At 40.5% G+C, this 18,911-nt stretch overlaps 1 protein-coding gene across 1 annotated transcript; it reads left to right on the top strand.

Moving 5' to 3' along the window:
- The first annotated feature begins 1,911 nt into the window (after positions 1-1,911).
- Positions 1,912-16,636, top strand: LOC132452952 (uncharacterized). The gene is made up of 13 exons (XM_060045786.1): positions 1,912-2,185; positions 3,124-3,633; positions 5,183-5,506; positions 5,640-5,912; positions 6,001-6,073; positions 11,003-11,117; positions 11,342-11,411; positions 12,349-12,726; positions 13,662-13,985; positions 14,119-14,409; positions 14,500-14,572; positions 14,962-14,995; positions 15,487-16,636. The coding sequence occupies exons 1-13, from the start codon at positions 2,080-2,082 to the stop codon at positions 15,682-15,684; spliced, it is 2,769 nt and encodes a 922-aa protein (XP_059901769.1). The 5' UTR covers positions 1,912-2,079; the 3' UTR covers positions 15,685-16,636.
- The last annotated feature ends 2,275 nt before the right edge of the window (positions 16,637-18,911 follow it).

Consider the following 18,911-nt stretch of genomic DNA (forward strand, 5'->3'; position numbering starts at 1 on the left):
AATCATTTCCGCATATTCTGGTCCTTTGTATCATTGTTTCCATTTTGGTGGGAGGTTTATAAAGTTATGCAAAGCATTTTTCAGAAGGACATTCAATTTAAATTACATTCTTTAAATATGGGTGCCTTAACAGCAGAAAAAGTTTCTTGTAAAGTCAAATATTTATTTTGGATCCTAAGTGCTGCTAGTAGAAAAGCTATTACTAGAAGGTTGTTAAAACCAGGAAAACCTACTGTGGAGGTATGGATTGACATTATCGATGATATTTTTAAGATGGAAAGGATCACTTTTGCTTTGAGACTGCAACAGTTTTGTGAAAAGATGGGAAAGATGGGTAACGTATATCACACCAATACGACCATCATTTGTCTAAAGTAGATTGTTGTGTCCTTTTTGTTTTCTTTTATTTTCCCTCTGTAGAGGGCTTTTTATGTCACTGAGGTTTACCCCAAAATGTTTGTTTATTGAGTTCTTGTTCTTATTTTACTATATTTAAAAAATGCTTATGTGGATATATTACAGTATATGTATGAGGTCCTATTGGGTCCCTGCTAACTTTTGTACTGCTTATTGAACCTGTGATACTTTTCTGTGGGCTATTTACATCTACAGATGGCTTAGTGAGAGGCATGATATATACTGTTATTGACTAATGTATGGAAAATCCAAAAAATAAAAATAATAATGTGACAATATCATAGCATGCATACATATAATTTGGCTGCATCATTGGTCATTGAATTTCTAATAAAGCCAAAGTTCGATAAGATGAACTTAACCCTGTGACCAACTTTTATTACATGAGATTTAAAGGAAAGTTGAGAGTTGATTAGGAGGCCTAGGTAGTTGAACTCAGAACTTTTTTTTTGAGAAAAACATGCTGATTGTTTTTGATGCATTTAGTTGAAGGCTTGATTGAATTAGCCAAGTTGAGATGCGATTCAGTGCATTGGTGAGTTTTGCTGCAGCCTGAAGTTTATTACTGCCATGTGTATAAATCACAGCGTCATCAGCATAAAGCTGAATCTCTACATCAGAGCATACAGAGGGCAAGTCATTTATGCAAAGACTGAACAAGAGTGGACCTCGTATAGATCCTTGTGGTACACCATTTAGTGTATCCAGCGCAGTCGATTTTTTATGGCGCAGTCACACTCTGAGTTCTGTTCTTTAAGTATGAATTTGACCAATTGAGGGTGTTGTTGGAGAAATTGAACGAGGAGAGTTTGGCAATGAGTACCTATGATTTACTCTTTCAAATGCTTTTCTCAGGTCCAAGAAAACAGCCCCAACAGTACCTCCCATGTCCCTCATAGACTTAACGTTTTCAAGTAAGAGGCAGTTGGCAGTGTCTGTAGAATGATTGGCTCTAAAACCAAATTGCATGGGATGCAGTGAAAAGGGGCTGTTGTTTAAATGGGAATTAAGTTGTTCTGCTATCCACTTCTCTGCTACCTTGGACACTACGGGCAAGATACTGATTGGTGTGTAATTACAAATAGCCTGAGAAGTGCAACCACTCATCTGGCTAATATGTGGTTGAGAAGAGGAAGTACCACAATGCTGTAAATAGCATTTCCTGGTTTCCACAAGCCATGTTCTCCTTATAAGTTCAAGTGACAGGAGTATTAGGTCTGATCAAAGTAACTCTTTTACTTAGTGCAGTCAAGTCCTCACTCAAGGAGAATATTACACACAATTACTAATAACTGACATCAAGGTTTATTAGCCGTGCATGGATCATAAAGAGTGGTCACATAGGGTCAATCACTAAAGGTGGAAGTATCTTTGGTAATTAAGTAGACCTAGATCTAACAGTGCATTAGTGCGACACTGTTCTCCTTTTAGAACAAACTGCCCGTTGGCTGTGAAAAAGCGCCTACTGCTCGCGGTAAGGAACTAAAACAAACATTAAAACATTTCTTTAAAGGCCTAGAATAAACTGATTAATGCATTTTCTTGTAACTTTTGTTGCTCCAAGTAGCCTACTGTATTTCCATATTCGTTATTTGTTGTATTTGTAACAAGGAAGATGTACAGTAGGTACCTTAACCCAGGACACATCAAAAACTAAAACTAATGTACCTTGACTACTTCTTTGAATTCATGATGCAGGAGATGAGGTTCACAAGATGCATCACGATGATGCAGTTTGAAATACTACTGAACGTCATCTTTGCTGCAGGTGAGCGGTGTTCAATTGTTATATTGTGAATATTTAGTTCTAAGCATTGAATATGTTTAGGCATTGGCACGCCAACAGACCTGTCAGGGGTGATTCAGAATTTTGGACATTGGACCTCATTTCCAAGTGAGCCAGTGTGTTATTGATCATTGGAGACCATTTTCCACACGTTTCATTCAGTCCTTCTAGTTGCAGGGATCGCTGGTGCTAGGCTAGCGCAAGTCGACGGTTCCTGCTAGCCTGCCAATAAAAACAGTTTTACCCACTCCACTGTGCAGCCGAGGCAAATCAATTTTAACGCCTGACTACCGATGTTAATGTCTGTGTTGATAGAATAATGTTAGAAATTAAAACTGTCCTTGCATCGCAATGAACGCATTACATTTTGTAGTAGTAGGTGCCTAGGTTATATCAGTTTGCCGCTGCCGTAGCCTGCTTTCAACTATAGTGAAAGTATAAACTAAATGCAATGCGATGCAAGGGTAGTTTTCTTTCTAACATTATTCTATCAACAGACATTTACATTGATAGTCATGCGTGTACTGTGGAGTGGGTAAAACTGTTTATATTGGCAGGCTAGCAGAAACCATCGACTTGCCCTAGCCAATCACCAGCGATCTCTGCAACTAGAAGGACTGAATGAAACGTGTTAAACGGTCTCCAATGATACATAACAAACTGGCTCACTTGGAAATGAGGTCCGATGTCCAAAACCTTGAACTACCCCTTTCATGGACCCAGAATGAGTCGTATGTTTTACATCTAATGGACTAAATGCTAATCTGCATGTAATCGATCTCTGAAATGAAGCCTGTATCCATGTTCAGGATGTGATGCCGGTCTAGTAGAGGTGTGGCCAGGCTGTTAGAGGTGGATGTGGTGGGACAGGAAGGATGCATGTCATGGGCCATTTTGTGTAAAAAATGCTTGTGTTGCAGGTGTTGAAACAGACTGTCCTACAGCCCTTAATGCATCCATGCCAACCCATATGGAGGGATTGAGTGACACTTGTTTGCAAATTCCATGTTCATTTGATGCAGTACCACCCAATCTACTCCATAAAAACAAACCCTTTATTGGGTTTTGGCTAAAATCGACCCACAATTTTGGGCCTTATCCAGAAAGTGTGGTTTTCAACGGCAGCAAAACCCAAAATATCTATCCAATAAGTATCATTGGGAACATGAGTGAATACAACTGCACAACTGTTTTTGAAAGGCTGAACTCAAGTTATGCTGACACATATTACTTTAGAGTCGAAAACAGCCCTTTCAAGTCAACTGACACCTGCTATCCTCTTACAATCATAGTTAAAGGTAAGAGAACCCTTTTTGGTTTGGGGGTCAATTTTTTGATTAGTCATTATTATAATTATTTTTATTCCTATTTCAATATTATTACAGGGTTCCTACACATTTTCCATTTCAAAATTCCAAACTTCTCCACAATCAAATTTTAAGACGTTTCAGACAGGATTTTCAGTCAATATTAAGCATCTGAATACCAATTGTTAGAGGCTTATATCTTAAAAAATCGGCAGAAAACATTGAGAGGCTACCGCTAGATGCTTTGACGAAGACGACAGTGCTTTTACCCCTGCATATGGCTTAAATTTGCCGAATCCCCCATGTTGGAGATGTCAAACTATTTCAATCCTTCATCAAGTCGCAAAGTCGTGCAGTGAAAGTTAACCATGGTAACCAGTCAACGTTCTCAAGACAGCTTGATTAGTTTCATATCATCGACAGGTAGGCTATGTTGTGTTAGTAAGCTTGTTATGATTTGTATGTATTCATATATTTAATTTTACAAAGTGAGATAATAGTCTGTAAACAACCCAACAATTTTTTCCATACTCTTTAATTTCCATACTGATCCAGCAGGGGTGTCAACAATAATCGATTCGGCGATGCATCGCAATGCGGGGCATGCACGATTCAGTATCGATGCGTCAACGTGCCATAATCGCTTATGTCGCTGTTTATTTTCGGGCCACGAGTGGACAATAGAGTTGTGAACTACATGCTAAGCGGCGGCGCTAGCTAGCAACAACGACAACACTAGCCAGATTTCCACCGGGGACGTAAGCGCTGCGGAACGGCTGCGCCGTGGTCACCGCTGCTGATCGCTGCCACTCTAATCAATGAAACCATTTCCACTGGCTCAGCAGCGTCCCGCAACGCTACCATTCCGTAGCACTTCTATTGTTGACGCGAACCGTTGCTGAACCGCGTCAATTTCAACAGAGCAGATCGGGGGCAGGAAGTGAAAAGTTAAAAGCCATAGAGCATCCGGTCAATTTTCTAAATAAAACACAAACGTCATGACCAGTGGCACCAGGTCAGCAGTCAATCAAAGGTTCTCAAAGGGTCGGCAACATGGACGACGAGAGACTGATTGTCGAAGTGGAGCAACATAAAATAATTTATGAAATCCATCATCCTTTTTATAAGGATAATGTCAGAAAGGACAAAGCCTGGCATTTAATGGCAGTAGGTTTGGGAGTGGAAGGTGAACAAATTTGCCTTATTGTGTGCAGTAGAATTTTGATGCATCGCAATGCATCGTAGAATCGAATCGTAATCCAATCGAATCGTGAGGGCAGTGCCAATGCACACCCGTATTATCCAGACATGGAAATTACTCAAATTAAATTCCATACTTTTCCATACTGCGTAGGAACCCTGTTATCATGATCATTCTTAATTTTTGGCTACTTCCTGAATAGGTAGACATACTTGTTCTCCTTGTCTAGACTTTAGGTATCGATACCACATAATTGTAGTTTCCCTTTAAAGAATGTTTTAACAATGTTTTATGCTAGTGTCATATTGTAATAATACTTATTATGGACTATGGGCTGTGGCACAATTCGTTTCCCTCCCCATGATTATTCTCCCCTGTACTGGTCAACACTGAACATGCTGCATTCATTCATGTGGATATTAAACCTACATTTCAGCCTAATGCAAATGTTTCTTGAAAACAACCACGTAGATTCAGCCCCAGCACCCTCCATACAGACCCTCCTGGAGGGACCACTAACGGAGAGGAGCAGGGTAACGTTCACCTGCAGGGCCATCGCACCCTGTCCCACCCAGCCGCCTCACCTGAGCTGGAACCAGTCAGGAGGCCCTGAGGGCCGGCTGGAGCCGCACGGAGACCAAGAGCCTAACGTCAGGACCCGGCGGCTGAATATCACTCTGTCGGACCGACATGACGGGGTCCGCCTCACCTGTCTGGTGGAGTATCCGGTGAACGACCCAGCAGGCGGGCCCAGCAACAGAACAGCAGAGAGCGTCGTGACGCTCAACGTTTCCTGTGAGTGACCGGCAGACGGTCCAATCAGTGAGCCGGGACGGCTGAGAAGCGCAAAGCGTTTACATACTGCATTCAAGTCCGTCAACAGCGGAACCATAGCTTGAAATGTAAGACTTATCTTGTGTTCCTGTAGATTCCCCGAAGGATACCCAGGCCTCAGTCAGCCCCCCCACGGTGTCGCTGGGCAGTGTGGTCAACCTGACGTGCACCAGCAGAGCCAACCCCCCCGTTCTCCGGTTCACCTGGTTCAGGAGCAGTGCGGAGGGACCCCTGAACGTGTCAGATGGATCTTTGTACAGCTTCAATGTGTCCAGCTACAGAGGAATCTACTACTGTGTGGCCACGAATCCCTTTGGAAACCAAACATCAAAAGAGATTAAGCTAACTATCAGCGGTGAAAGCGTTGGTAAATCAACTTCTACACATATCCCAAAATACTACAATCTCTAAATGGATATATGACTATGTGATCTACCATGATTTGTCCCCTACAGGATTGAATGTCCCTCTGATAGTGAGATTCTTAATCGGTATCGTCTTCTTTATTGGTCTGATCATCTCTGTCCTGTAAGTAAAACACACACACACAATTTAGCTTGAACATTGATTAGTCAAGATTAACCTTAGCAGCATGTGTGCTGGGTCCGTCTCCGTTCTAACCCGTGATCCCACCTCATGTTTATAGGTGGTTCCTGAAGAAACCTTCAACACAGCAACCGGTATAGGAAGCAGGCACTGCGTTAGGGGTGGCCCTGACGGACCTAGGACCACCCACTGTTCAACAGGCCCACCCAAAACCTTTCTTGAAAAAAAAAAAATTCTTCTTGAATGCTTTATTTTTACTATTGATATTGATGCTTGATCTGATTTGCGTTAAAAGCGGTAGGCTATTGTTTTAGTTATTATCTCGTAGTAGCCTAGGCTACAATTGAATGCATCTTCTTTGTATTAAAAGCCAAGCTCAGTCTGTTGCTAATGATATCGAAATATTGTTGAAAACTTAAAACAATTAAACAGAATTCTGAAATAGTTTGCCTCATATTATACGAGCATAACTAAACTAGATCATATAGTTTAGTTATACGGGCGCGATAATGACTCTTGCGCCCGGTGTGAGTACCAGATGTGTTCGGCTCATGGCTGACAGATCGGGGGTCTAGATGCCCAATAATGACGCACTTCCTGTAAACGATGTCATTAAATGCGCATGCGCTTCCCTCAGTAGCCGGCACTTCAGTTTTTTCGTTTGCACATCCAGTGATTGATTTGTTCAATGCACCTCCTCAGTGCTTGTATCGGTCTCCTGGCGATATGTAAATGGATTCATTGCTAAGAAGTAGGTAGTTATTTAGCTGTTGATATATTTGCTTTCTGCTAAATCTTAAAAACATTGCACTTTCTAAAAGGCTTTTTTAACTTTGCTTTTATTTTCTATTTGAATACTAAAATGCCTTTTTAACTTTCTATTTTACCCATTTCTTTGCATACGTTTCTTTTACTCATCTATTATTTTATTTTATTGTATGCCAATGTTTTGTATATGTGAAGCACTTTGAGTCTGCCTTGTGTATGAAAAGTGCTATATAAATAAAGTTGCCTTGCCTTAAGTTAGATATGGGCCTATAATTGTTCATGATTGATCTATATTGTTATTTTCTTAGAAGTGACTTGATGACTGTTGTTTTTAACAAGCATTGATTTCATACATCTACAAGTAAGTCATTTAATTGCTATGCAAATGTATAGAATAAATCTAAGTCATACAAATGCTTAAAATAATACCTTAAATGGTATTAAATGTATTTAATCAGTCCTTCAAAAGTCTTAAAAATGCCAATACATTTGGATTGGGATTTTGTCAGACATTTTTATTATGTTATTTATAAATCCCCAAATAATTTAAGCAGAAGCATCTATCAGTCAAAAATGCATCTCACATTTACACCTTCAGTTAGTTCAGTTTGGCATTTAATGTGGTTTTAGAAATTCAAGTCTGAGTCTGACTACACCAGGATTGGTCTTGGATTGTGCTTTCTAACATAACAGCTGTGCACTGACTTTTAATTGTTCATCCCTTGCACCAAAGACCATTACTTCAGTTTTTTCAATTGTTAAATTGAAGACAATTTTGGCACATCCAGTGATTTCAGTAGTTATTTAGCTGTTGATAAACTTTTTCAATGATTTTGCTTAAAAATGGTAAGTTAGATATGGCTTGATGACTGTTGTTTTCAGAGCCTGTGGGAATACACCTGTGCGTTATCTTCACTGCAGGCCACATGAATAAAAAAATAAATAATAATATACAAATATGTCAGTGTGTGTGCCCGTGTGTGTATCCAAACACATACACTGCAATTCACATACACACACAGGCTACAGCTCAATGTAAATCCATGAAAAGATCATGTTTTGGTCCTACGGCCAATTGAGGATATATTCATGAATGTGGTAACACATTATATACATTCTTATAGGCCTATCTTGACATTTTTACTATTTTACAGATGTTTGTTAAATTATAGAGCAGAGATACCCCTAGTGGAAACGAGGAAAATGTTAAATTTTTTATTGTTATTAGTTGTATAGGCAAGGATGCAATTCATTGAACATCTGGAAAATCAATTTTCAAGGAATAGGATGAATATCTAATCTGAACACATTCATGAATTCATCCTCAATTCACCATGGGATCTAAACATGCCGTTTTTTATGGATTTTACATTTAGCTGTTCCTCAGTTGTATCAATGTATTGTCTTATTTATTCTGTTTTGTATGAGCAAATAAAATCTCATTAATCATATGACTGTCCAGGTTCTTCATTTTCAGTTCATAGAAACTAGAAAATACTGTCTTAATATCTAACTTTAACAATGCCAATCCTTACTTTAACATATGTGAAAATAAAAATATGCATTCATGAGCAATGTACGAGCAAGGTACGCTTTATTACTCTGTTTTCTGGGAATAATTGACACAAGCAGAAACCTTTGTTTGTTTATTCGTTTTTGCTTCTTACTTAACAAAACGAATTTACCACTCAATATCTGGTTTCCAACTCCTAAGGGCTGGCATATCCACCTAAACATAAAATAGGTAGACTTATGACATCTTTCAATATTACTATGGTGTAGTCGAATGGAGCATCAAGTGCAACGTACAAGGTCAACTGCACAAAAAACAACAAACAAGGAAAACATGAATGGGTGAACACACGAATGACAGCAAGACATGAAATTATTTTAATACGACTTACCATTATCAGAAAGACTTCACAGTCATTCCCACTGGTTTGCCGAGGAAACTTCTAATAAATAGAACAATACCACCATCAGCATTGATTGCAATGGTGCAGATTGAAGTTTGCTATTCTGAACTAACTTCACAGAGGGGGCGAAAGCTGGGGTTTCTTCCAACGTTAAAACAGTACGCCTAAGCATTCGAACATTACGTAAAGAATGTTAAACAGTATCACAACCACAAGTAGTCTGCCGTAGTTCTAGAGATCATAAAGCTTGTAAAAGCAAAAAAAATCATTCTTGTTAATCCACTTCTTTTACTTACCGACATGAATATCTGAAGATCCGACTTCAAGGAAGATCTCGTGTGAACCGTGATTTACACGGCTTCTTTTTTTACCGCGAAAAGAGAAAGATCTCGCGTGGACCGCGATTTAGAAAAGTACAAGTTACGCCTCCTAGTAGAACTTACGCCCCCTACTACAAGTTACGCCCACTACAAGTTACGCCTCCGTCTTGCAGGATGCAGACAGACCCTACTCTGAATAATTGTGGGGGGGAGTGCATGAGTTTTGGTCAGAATGCCTGATGTAGGCTACATTTGATGGAATGCGTGTTGTGAATTGAGAACAGCCAGCTCATGATGTGATACAGCGTTCAGCTGTGCAACAAATATTCGTTCATTTTCAATCTTGATGACTTTAGTAGTGCAGTGTGTAGCTAGCCACACGTTTGCCCCTTCTGAACTTAAACATGCAGTTAATTTCCTTTCCTAGCTCCTCTTGTTTATTTTGGTAGCTTAGCCATGTCAAGTCATGTTGTCAACATTGGATACATGGAGCAGAACATAGTGGGTCATATGTCCGATGCATTTTGGAAATGAATTTCCAATCCAGGTTGCAATTGGGGATAAGGGCTTATTGAATAATTTAAAGGAATTGGAAAACCCATGGATATGTTTGTCACTTGATGTGGAACAAGGTAATCTGAAGAGGCAGTTTGGCTTTGATAAGGGAGATTTTTACAGATTCCTTCAGGTCCGGCATTATATTGACCAGATACAGAATGGGTGTACACAAGGAGGCTGGGATAATATTCTGTTAAAAGTGTTTATAGATGCTTATTCTGCTGGCTCTAACCAGAAACGTATCTCAAGACTCTACAAGGGGTAACAACAAACAAAATGTAGTTCACTGTATGCAAAACAAAAATGGGAACATGAAGGAAACTTTGTTCTAAAGGACGAAGATTGGGAGAACCTATGTGAGATACAGTGGAAAACTTCCAGTTCAACTGTATGGCGAGAGTTTTGCTGGAAAAACCTTGCAAGGTTCTTCATCGTTCCAGCTCAAAAGAGGCACTACACAAATTCTTCGGCATGCTGGCGACAGTGGGGGTGCCTCGAAGCAAATCATTTGCACATATTCTGGTCCTGTGTATCATTGTTTCCATTTTGGCGGGAGGTTTATAAAGTTATGCAAAGCATTTTTCAGTCGGACATTCAATTTAAATTTGATTCTTTATATATGGGTGCCTTAACATCAGAAAAAGTTTCTTGTAAAGTCAAATATTTATTTTGGATCCTAAGTGCTGCTAGTAGAAAAGCTATTACTAGAAGGTTGTTAAAACCAGGAAAACCTACTGTGGAGGTATGGATTGACATTATCGATGATATTTTTAAGATGGAAAGGATCACTTTTGCTTTTGATTTTTTTAAAAGATGGGAAACGTATATCACACCAATACGACCATCATTTGTCTAAAGTAGATTGTTGTGTCCTTTTTGTTTTCGTTTATTTTCCCTCTGTAGAGGACTTTTTATGTCACTGAGGTTTACCCCAAAATGTTTGTTTATTGAGTTCTTGTTCTTATTTTACTATGTTTAAAAAATGTTGTTAAGTTGATGTTGTTGTTCTGCTATCCACTTCTCTTCTACCTTGGACAATACGGGCAAGATGCTGATTGGTCTGTAATTACAAATAGCCTGAGAACTGCAACCCCACATCTGGCTAATATGTGGTTGAGAAGAGGAAGTACCACAATGCTGTAAATAGCATTTCCTGCTTTCCACAAGCCATGTTCTCCTTTTCAGTTCAAGTGACAGGAGTATTAGGTCTGATCAAAGTAACTCTTTACCTAGTGCAGTTTAGTCCTCACTCAAGGAGAATATTACACACAATTACTAATAACTGACATCAAGGTTTATTAGCCGTGCATGGATCATAAAGAGTGGTCACATAGGGTCAATCACTAAAGGTGGAAGTATCTTTGGTATTTAAGTAGACCTAGATCTAACAGTGCATCAGTGCGACACTGTTCTCCTTTTACAACAAACTGCCCGTTGGCTGTGAAAAAGCGCCTACTGCTCGCGGTAAGGAATTAAAACAAACATTAAAACATTTCTTTAAAGGCCTAGAATAAACTGATGAATGCATTTTCTTGTAACTTTTGTTGCTCCAAGTAGCCTACTGTATTTCCATATTCGTTATTTGTTGTATTTGTAACAAGGAAGATGTACAGTAGGTACCTTAACCCAGGACACATCAAAAACTAAAACGAATGTACCTTGACTACTTCTTTGAATTCATGATGCAGGAGATGAGGTTCACAAGATGCATCACGATGATGCAGTTTGAAATACTACTGAACGTCATCTTTGCTGCAGGTCAGTGGTTTTCATTTGTTATATTGTGAATATTTAGTTCTAAGCATTGAATATGTTTAGGCATTGGCACGCCAACAGACCTGTCAGGGGTAATTCAGAATTTTGGACATTGGACCTCATTTCCAAGTGAGCCAGTGTGTTATTTATCATTGGAGACCATTTTCCACACGTTTCATTCAGTCCTTCTAGTTGCAGGGATCGCTGGTGCTAGGCTAGCGCAAGTCGACGGTTCCTGCTAGCCTGCCAATAAAAACAGTTTTACCCACTCCACTGTGCAGCCGAGGCAAATCAATTTTAACGCCAGACTACCGATGTTAATGTCTGTGTTGATAGAATAATGTTAGAAATTAAAACTGTCCTTGGATCGCAATGAACGCATTACATTTTGTAGTAGTAGGTGCCTAGGTTATATCAGTTTGCCGCTGCCGTAGCCTGCTTTCAACGATAGTGAAGTATAAACTAAATGCAATGCGATGCAAGGGTAGTTTTCTTTCTAACATTATTCTATCAACAGACATTTACATTGATAGTCATGCGTGTACTGTGGAGTGGGTAAAACTGTTTATATTGGCAGGCTAGCAGAAACCATCGACTTGCCCTAGCCTATCACCAGCGATCTCTGCAACTAGAAGGACTGAATGAAACGTGTTAAACGGTCTCCAAAGATACATAACAAACTGGCTCACTTGGAAATGAGGTCCGATGTCCAAAACTTTGAACTACCCCTTTCATGGACCCAGAATGAGTCATATGTTTTACATCGAATGGACTAAATGCTAATCTGCATATAATCGATCTCTGAAATGAAGGCGGTATCCATGCTCAGAATGTGATGCCGGTCTAGTAGAGGTGTGGCCAGGCTGTTAGAGGAAGATGTGGTGGGACAGGAAGGTTGCATGTCATTGGCCAATTTGTGTAAAAAATGCTTGTGTTGCAGGTGTTGAAACAGACTGTCCTGCAGCCCTTAATGCATCCATGCCAACCCAGATGGAGGGATTGAGTGACACTTGTTTGCAAATTCCATGTTCATTTGATGCAGTACCACCCAATCTACTCCATAAAAACAAACCCTTTATTGGGTTTTGGCTAAAATCAACCCACAATTTTGAGCCTAATCCAGAAAGTGTGGTTTTCAACGGTAGCAAATCCCCAAATATTTATCCAATAAGTATCATTGGGAACTTGAGTGAATACAACTGCACAACCGTTTTTGCAAGGCTGAACTCAAGTTATGCTGACAAATATTACTTTAGAGTCGAAAACAGCCCTTACAAGGCAACCGACTCCTGCAATCCTCTTACAATCATAGTTAAAGGTAAGAGAACCCTTTTGGTTTGGGGGTCAATTTTTTGATTAGTCATTATTATAATTATTTTTATTCCTATTTCAATATTATTACAGGGTTCCTACACATTTTCCATTTCAAAATTCCATAATTCTCCAGACTAAAATTTTCAGACGTTTCAGACAGGATTTTCAGTCAATATTAAGCATTTGAATACCAATTGTTAGTTGCTTATATATTAAAAAATGGGCAAAAAACATTGAGAGGCTACGGCTAGATGCTTTGACGAAGACGACAGTGCTTTTACCACTGCATAACATATGGCTTAAATTTGCCGCCTCCCCCATGTTGGAGATGTCGAACTATTTCAAGCATAGTTTGCATCTAGCTTGATTTTCCCACTTGGTATCCTTCATCAAGTCACACAATCGTGCAGCGAAAGTTAACCATGGTAACCAGACAACGTTCTCAAGACAGCTTGATTAGTTTCATATCATCGACAGGTAGGCTATGTTGTGTTAGTAAGCTTGTTTTGATTTGTATACATTAATATATATTTTTTTTTAAGTGAGATAATAGTCTGTAAACAAAAAAACAAACAAACATACTCTTCTCTAATTTCCATACTCATCCGGACATGCAAATTACTCAAATTAAATTCCATACTGCGTAGGAACCCTGTTATTATGATCATTCTTGATTTTCGGCTACTCCCTGAATTCTCCTTGTCTAGAATTTAAGTATCGATACCACATATGTTTGATATCGATACTATCGATGTTTTTTGCCAGTGTCATATTGTAATTATACTTATTATGGACTATGGGGTGAGACACACGTTGTCCCCATGATTATTCCCCACTATGGAATGTACTGGTCAACACCAAACATGCTGCATTCATTCATGTGGATATTGAAGCTACATTTCAGCCTAATGCAAATGTTTCTTGAAAACAACCACGTAGATTCAGCCCCAGCACCCTCCATACAGACCCTCCAGGAGGGACCACTAACGGATAGGAGCAGGGTAACGTTCACCTGCAGGGCCATCGCACCCTGTCCCACCCAGCCGCCTCACCTGAGCTGGAACCAGTCAGGAGGCCCTGAGGGCCGGCTGGAACCGCACGGAGACCAAGAGCCTAACGTCAGGACCCGGCGGCTGAATATCACTCTGTCGGACCGACATGACGGGGTCCGCCTCACCTGTCTGGTGGAGTATCCGGTGAACGACCCAGCAGGCGGGCCCAGCAACAGAACAGCAGAGAGCGTCGTGACGCTCAACGTTTCCTGTGAGTGACCGGCAGATGGTCCAATCAGTGAGCCGGGGCGGCTGAGAAGCGCAAAGCGTTTACATACTGCATTCAAGTCCGTCAACAGCAGAACCATAGCTTGAAATGTAAGACTTATCTTGTGTTCCTGTAGATTCCCCGAAGGATACCCAGGCCTCCGTCAGCCCCCCCACGGTGTCGCTGGGCAGTGTGGTCAACCTGACGTGCACCAGCAGAGCCAACCCCCCCGTTCTCCGGTTCACCTGGTTCAGGAGCAGTGCGGAGGGACCCCTGAACGTGTCAGATGGATCTTTGTACAGCTTCAATGTGTCCAGCTACAGAGGAATCTACTACTGCGTGGCCACGAATCCCTTGGGAAACCAAACATCAAAAGAGATTAAGCTAACTATCAGCGGTGAAAGCCTCGATAAACCAACTTCTACGGGTAGACCCTATAAAATACTTTACTATTACACATATCCCAAATATATCCCTACAATCTCAAATGGATATGACAATGTTTTATGTCCTACAGATTTGAAAGTTCTTCTGATAATTGGTGGATTCTTTGGTACCGTCTCCTTTATTGGTCTGATCATCTGTGTCCTGTAAGTAAACCACACACTAAATCACATCTATATCTATATATATCTATATATATACATTTAGATATGTATAGATCAATATCTGTATATATCGAGATCTATATCTGAATAGATCTATAGATATAGATAAGGATTTAAATGTCTATGTTAGGGATAATCCACGATGAAGTGAGAATCAGCTTGAGAATCTTAAAATAAGTGTTCATTAATATTGTTGACAGTTCTGTTATATATATATATATATATATATATATATATATATATAGACACGCACACATACACAGTATATATGAATCATTTAGTTTGAACAATGATGAGGCAAGATGAACCTTTCCAGTATTTGTGATGGGTCTGTCTCCGTTCTAACCTGTGATTCCACCTCATGTTTTTAGGTGGTTACTGAAGAAACCTTCAAAACATCAACAGGTATGAACCACAGGGGTGGACAGTGTACTAGCATCCTGCACTTGAACGTATAATAGTTTACCCTATGAAGGCAAAGTTAACAAGTTTACTGAATTGATTGATGAACCAACTTCAAAGTGGACGATGTGATGTAATTAACATTTTTGTAGGATGCAGTCATTTCTGTACATCGTCTTAGTTTAAGCATTCTCAAATGTATTTGCAAAAAACGAAATAATAGGACCTCTTGCGTCAGGAGGAGTTTAAACTAGTTTAAACGCCGCAAGCAGCGTTTCTGCCAACTAAGGGAAAGATAGCCTTCATGTGAACATATTTTAGCAATTCCAATAATTAAACAATATCATAGCTCTCCCAAAATAAACACAATATACTCAGCAATCTCAATAAACACATATTGTTCAAATGTTATCATAGACGGCTTGAAATTATTCTATGGGAACCCCTTGTTCACTCTTCTTTCAAGTCTTGTATGTATCAATGCTCTTCCACAGAATCCAACATGCGAGGCGTCAGACAAGCAGGTGGAAGAGGAGATCCACTACGGAGAGATCAACTTTACCAAGCGAGGTGCTGTGCAGAACCCAGGCCTGGTGTTCCCCCAGGGGGAGGAGCAGACCTCAGAGTACGTTGAGATCACTGCTCAACAGGCTAAGAACTCACAGATCAGGGCTGAACTGGAGAGGAGCTGAATAGTTTGGACTGGGATCTCTTTATCATCCACTTATGTCAGTGTAAACATATCCTGCTTCAGCATCTATGGCTGCGGCAGCAAAACGTTTCTAAAACATGGCACCCCTTGTGCTTTTTTGTCTCCAAGGCACCCAATAAACAAAATAAATTTTGTACGACTCCCTGCAGGGTTAGGTGCTGTTTATCAAATCAACAGCACAACAAAAGTTAGGGAGGACTACTTTGATCAAATACTGCAAAGAAACAGTAGGCTGCATTTCATTAAATTTTAAGGGACACCTCAGGATAAAATACTGCGACAGGAGTACACATGCAATGCTTTGTATAAAGCTGGTATATCTTAATGGTAATGTTTGTTCATCTTTTATATTTAAAAATCTAAATCAGGAGTCAGCAGAATTACATGAAAAGTCGACTGTATTTTTATGTTCTACCATGCATACATTAATGTTTTATTGGAAGGGACAATTACAGGGCACGCGTTACACAAAACATTTCCCAAAGCACTCACGTTTCAACGTGTCACTTGATACAGGGAAGTTCATATATTAACAATGGAAGATATCCATTACTTAAACATTAAAAGCTGAAACAGTTCAGTACTGTTCGCCAACATAGTGCGTTGACGGTACTCTCTGTAAATCAGACAGTGAACACACAGTTTGACTTCATGAGTATACTGAGAGGGGTAAGCTGCTTTAGAAATAGTTTCATACGTTTTTTTACACACATTAAATCCTTCTTCACGTTGTTTTAATGTGAGCCTAGCTACTCTGAAATTCTGAATCAGTCAACGCGGAAGCTATGAATATAACTTGTATGTGTGTTTGATTGCAAATTGTAATCGGTTTTAATTGTTTTGAAAAGCAAGTTTTCACAGCACCATGTTTGGGATACACTGGCTTATTGTACAACAGCATTTAAAATAAATTGTAATACTTAACCCTTCAACCAGCTTGTAGCTTGCAATTACCTGGACATATCTTTTGGTAGTGCTGACCAATATGTCATCAATAAAATAATTTCCTAGAACTGATATCTTCTACAAATAAGAAATGCTGGCCTCCGCACAGACAGAGACTCATAAAGATAGCATAAAATCTTCTTTTTTTTACAACAAAGCCCACCCATTGAGAGGGAATATATGATTGATCAATTTTACTGTCATTTGAAATAAGTCAAACTAGAGTTTCCGCCCGCTCATTGCGCTCGCTCAACCTCTAGTGCAGGGGTCGACAACTGGCGGCCCGCGGGCCATAATTGGCCCGCCAGTCATAATATCCGGCCTGCCAGATTATTCAGAAGTTATATGATTTTTTTCTTCGGGAATATCTATATCTGTTTGCTTCAATGTAAAGGGCCGGATACAGTGAACCTTTTTTCTTTCACAACCGTTCCAGCTACTACTCGCGGAAGGTTAGAGACACACTCGTCACGGTCACGCGTAAGCTGCGAGGGGCTGAGCGGGAGTTATTGGAAACTATGCAATATTAAATAAAACGGAACCCCCCTTTATAGGCCTATATACAACAACCATGGCGACCCGACATAACGTATTTTTGTGTGTGCATGCACGTAGAGAAAGGCAGGAGCTGTTGACAAAAGTCCACAAAAGATTTAAGACGCCATGCTCTGAGACTTTGCTGTTTAACGCAAGTAGAGTCTATGATGAGGCTACTTCGCCTACCACTATTCTAACGGTGAGTAGGCTATGAACAGAGGTTTGTGTGTGTGTGCGCAGTCAGTCAGCACTCGCCATTGTGTGTGTATGTGCTTGTGCTTGTGTGTGCACAGTCAATCAGCACCCGCCATGGTTGGGGGTGTGTGTGTGTGTGTGTGTGTGTGTGTGTGTGTGTGTGTGTGTGTGTGTGTGTGTGTGTGCAGTCAGTCAGCACTAGGGTTTAGTATCGTTTGGGTTTTATCCAACACCGGTGCCTACTCTGTACTTTTCAAACGGTTCCGGTGCTAAAACGGAACCGCACACTCTTGCATACATGCACGATTTGTTATGAGTTTCACATTCAGGAGAAAGTCAGCGGACACTGAGGTGAATGGCAACGGTGTTTGCTAGCCTACTTGATATGCAAGATTTACGGTTGGCATATACAAATAATTACTTGTTGAAAGCAGGCAGGCATGCAGCTATGCTCTTGTTTACACTTGCTTGCATGGCGCAACATAAGGGTATTGCCAAAGTCATATTAAGTATATAACGCAGGTGCGCAAGGCCACAGGAGACGCTGACATTGTTTTCAACAGCTCGGTACCAAACCCAGTCTCAAGGAAATACGTGACACTGTCACGTCACGTCATTTAATCTATTCATTCGTGATCTGGGACACGTAATTTAATTTTTTTCGTCCCAAAAGCACAAATTTCAAACTCATTCTAAAAAGAAGAGATGAAGCAGCTACCTTTTTTCCGTTGCGGTTTGTCTACAGAGCAGCGCACCTGCATTAAATATATCCGTCAATTGTCACAATTTCTCAGAAACAAAAGGTGAAAGTAGAAACGGGTGGCCAAAAGCATATTTTTTGTCATATTGTTAGAAATGTGTCCTTTTGGCATACATAACGTCTTACCTGGGCGAGTGTGTCGCTGCCTTTGTCTTGACGTGCGGTGTGTGCGCATGCGTGTGTGTGCATTTCTGTGTATGTTCGGGCGCATGTGCGTGTGTGTATGGTGTGTGTAAGTACGATTTAAAGGGGACATATTATGAAAACAACACTTTTCCTGGGATTTGGGCTGTTGTTTTTGGTCTCTGGTGCTCCCACACGCATACAAACTTTGAAAAAAAGTCTGTTCATGACTTTTTGAGTGAGATATGCATTTCTGAAAGTACCCCGCCTACAGTTACCAAACGAGCGAGTCAGTTTCGGCACCCCCTCCCACGTAGGAAGGGGGCACATTTGAATATTACCTCCCACTTCTCCACCCGCCGCCAATCAGAGCATAGCTGAGATTTTGTGGACCAGCAGACGAGCAGCTACGGCGGGCGGAGCCTGGCAGCAGCCTGGCAGCAGCCTGGCAGTTCAGCTCCGGGAGTACATTGCCTTTCTCCGCCGGAGCTGCCGGGCCGCCCCCGAGCTCCCCCCGCCGGAGGAGACATGGAGGAGAAATTCAATTCAATTCAACTTTGTTTCGCCATGTATAGATACTAGGAATTTGATTTGGTCTTCTCCACAGAAAGACAAAAACACAATACGAGGACAAACCATTATGAGCA

The sequence above is a fragment of the Gadus macrocephalus genome, chromosome 23, assembly GCF_031168955.1.
Source record: "Gadus macrocephalus chromosome 23, ASM3116895v1".
Classification (NCBI taxonomy): Eukaryota; Metazoa; Chordata; class Actinopteri; order Gadiformes; family Gadidae; genus Gadus; species Gadus macrocephalus.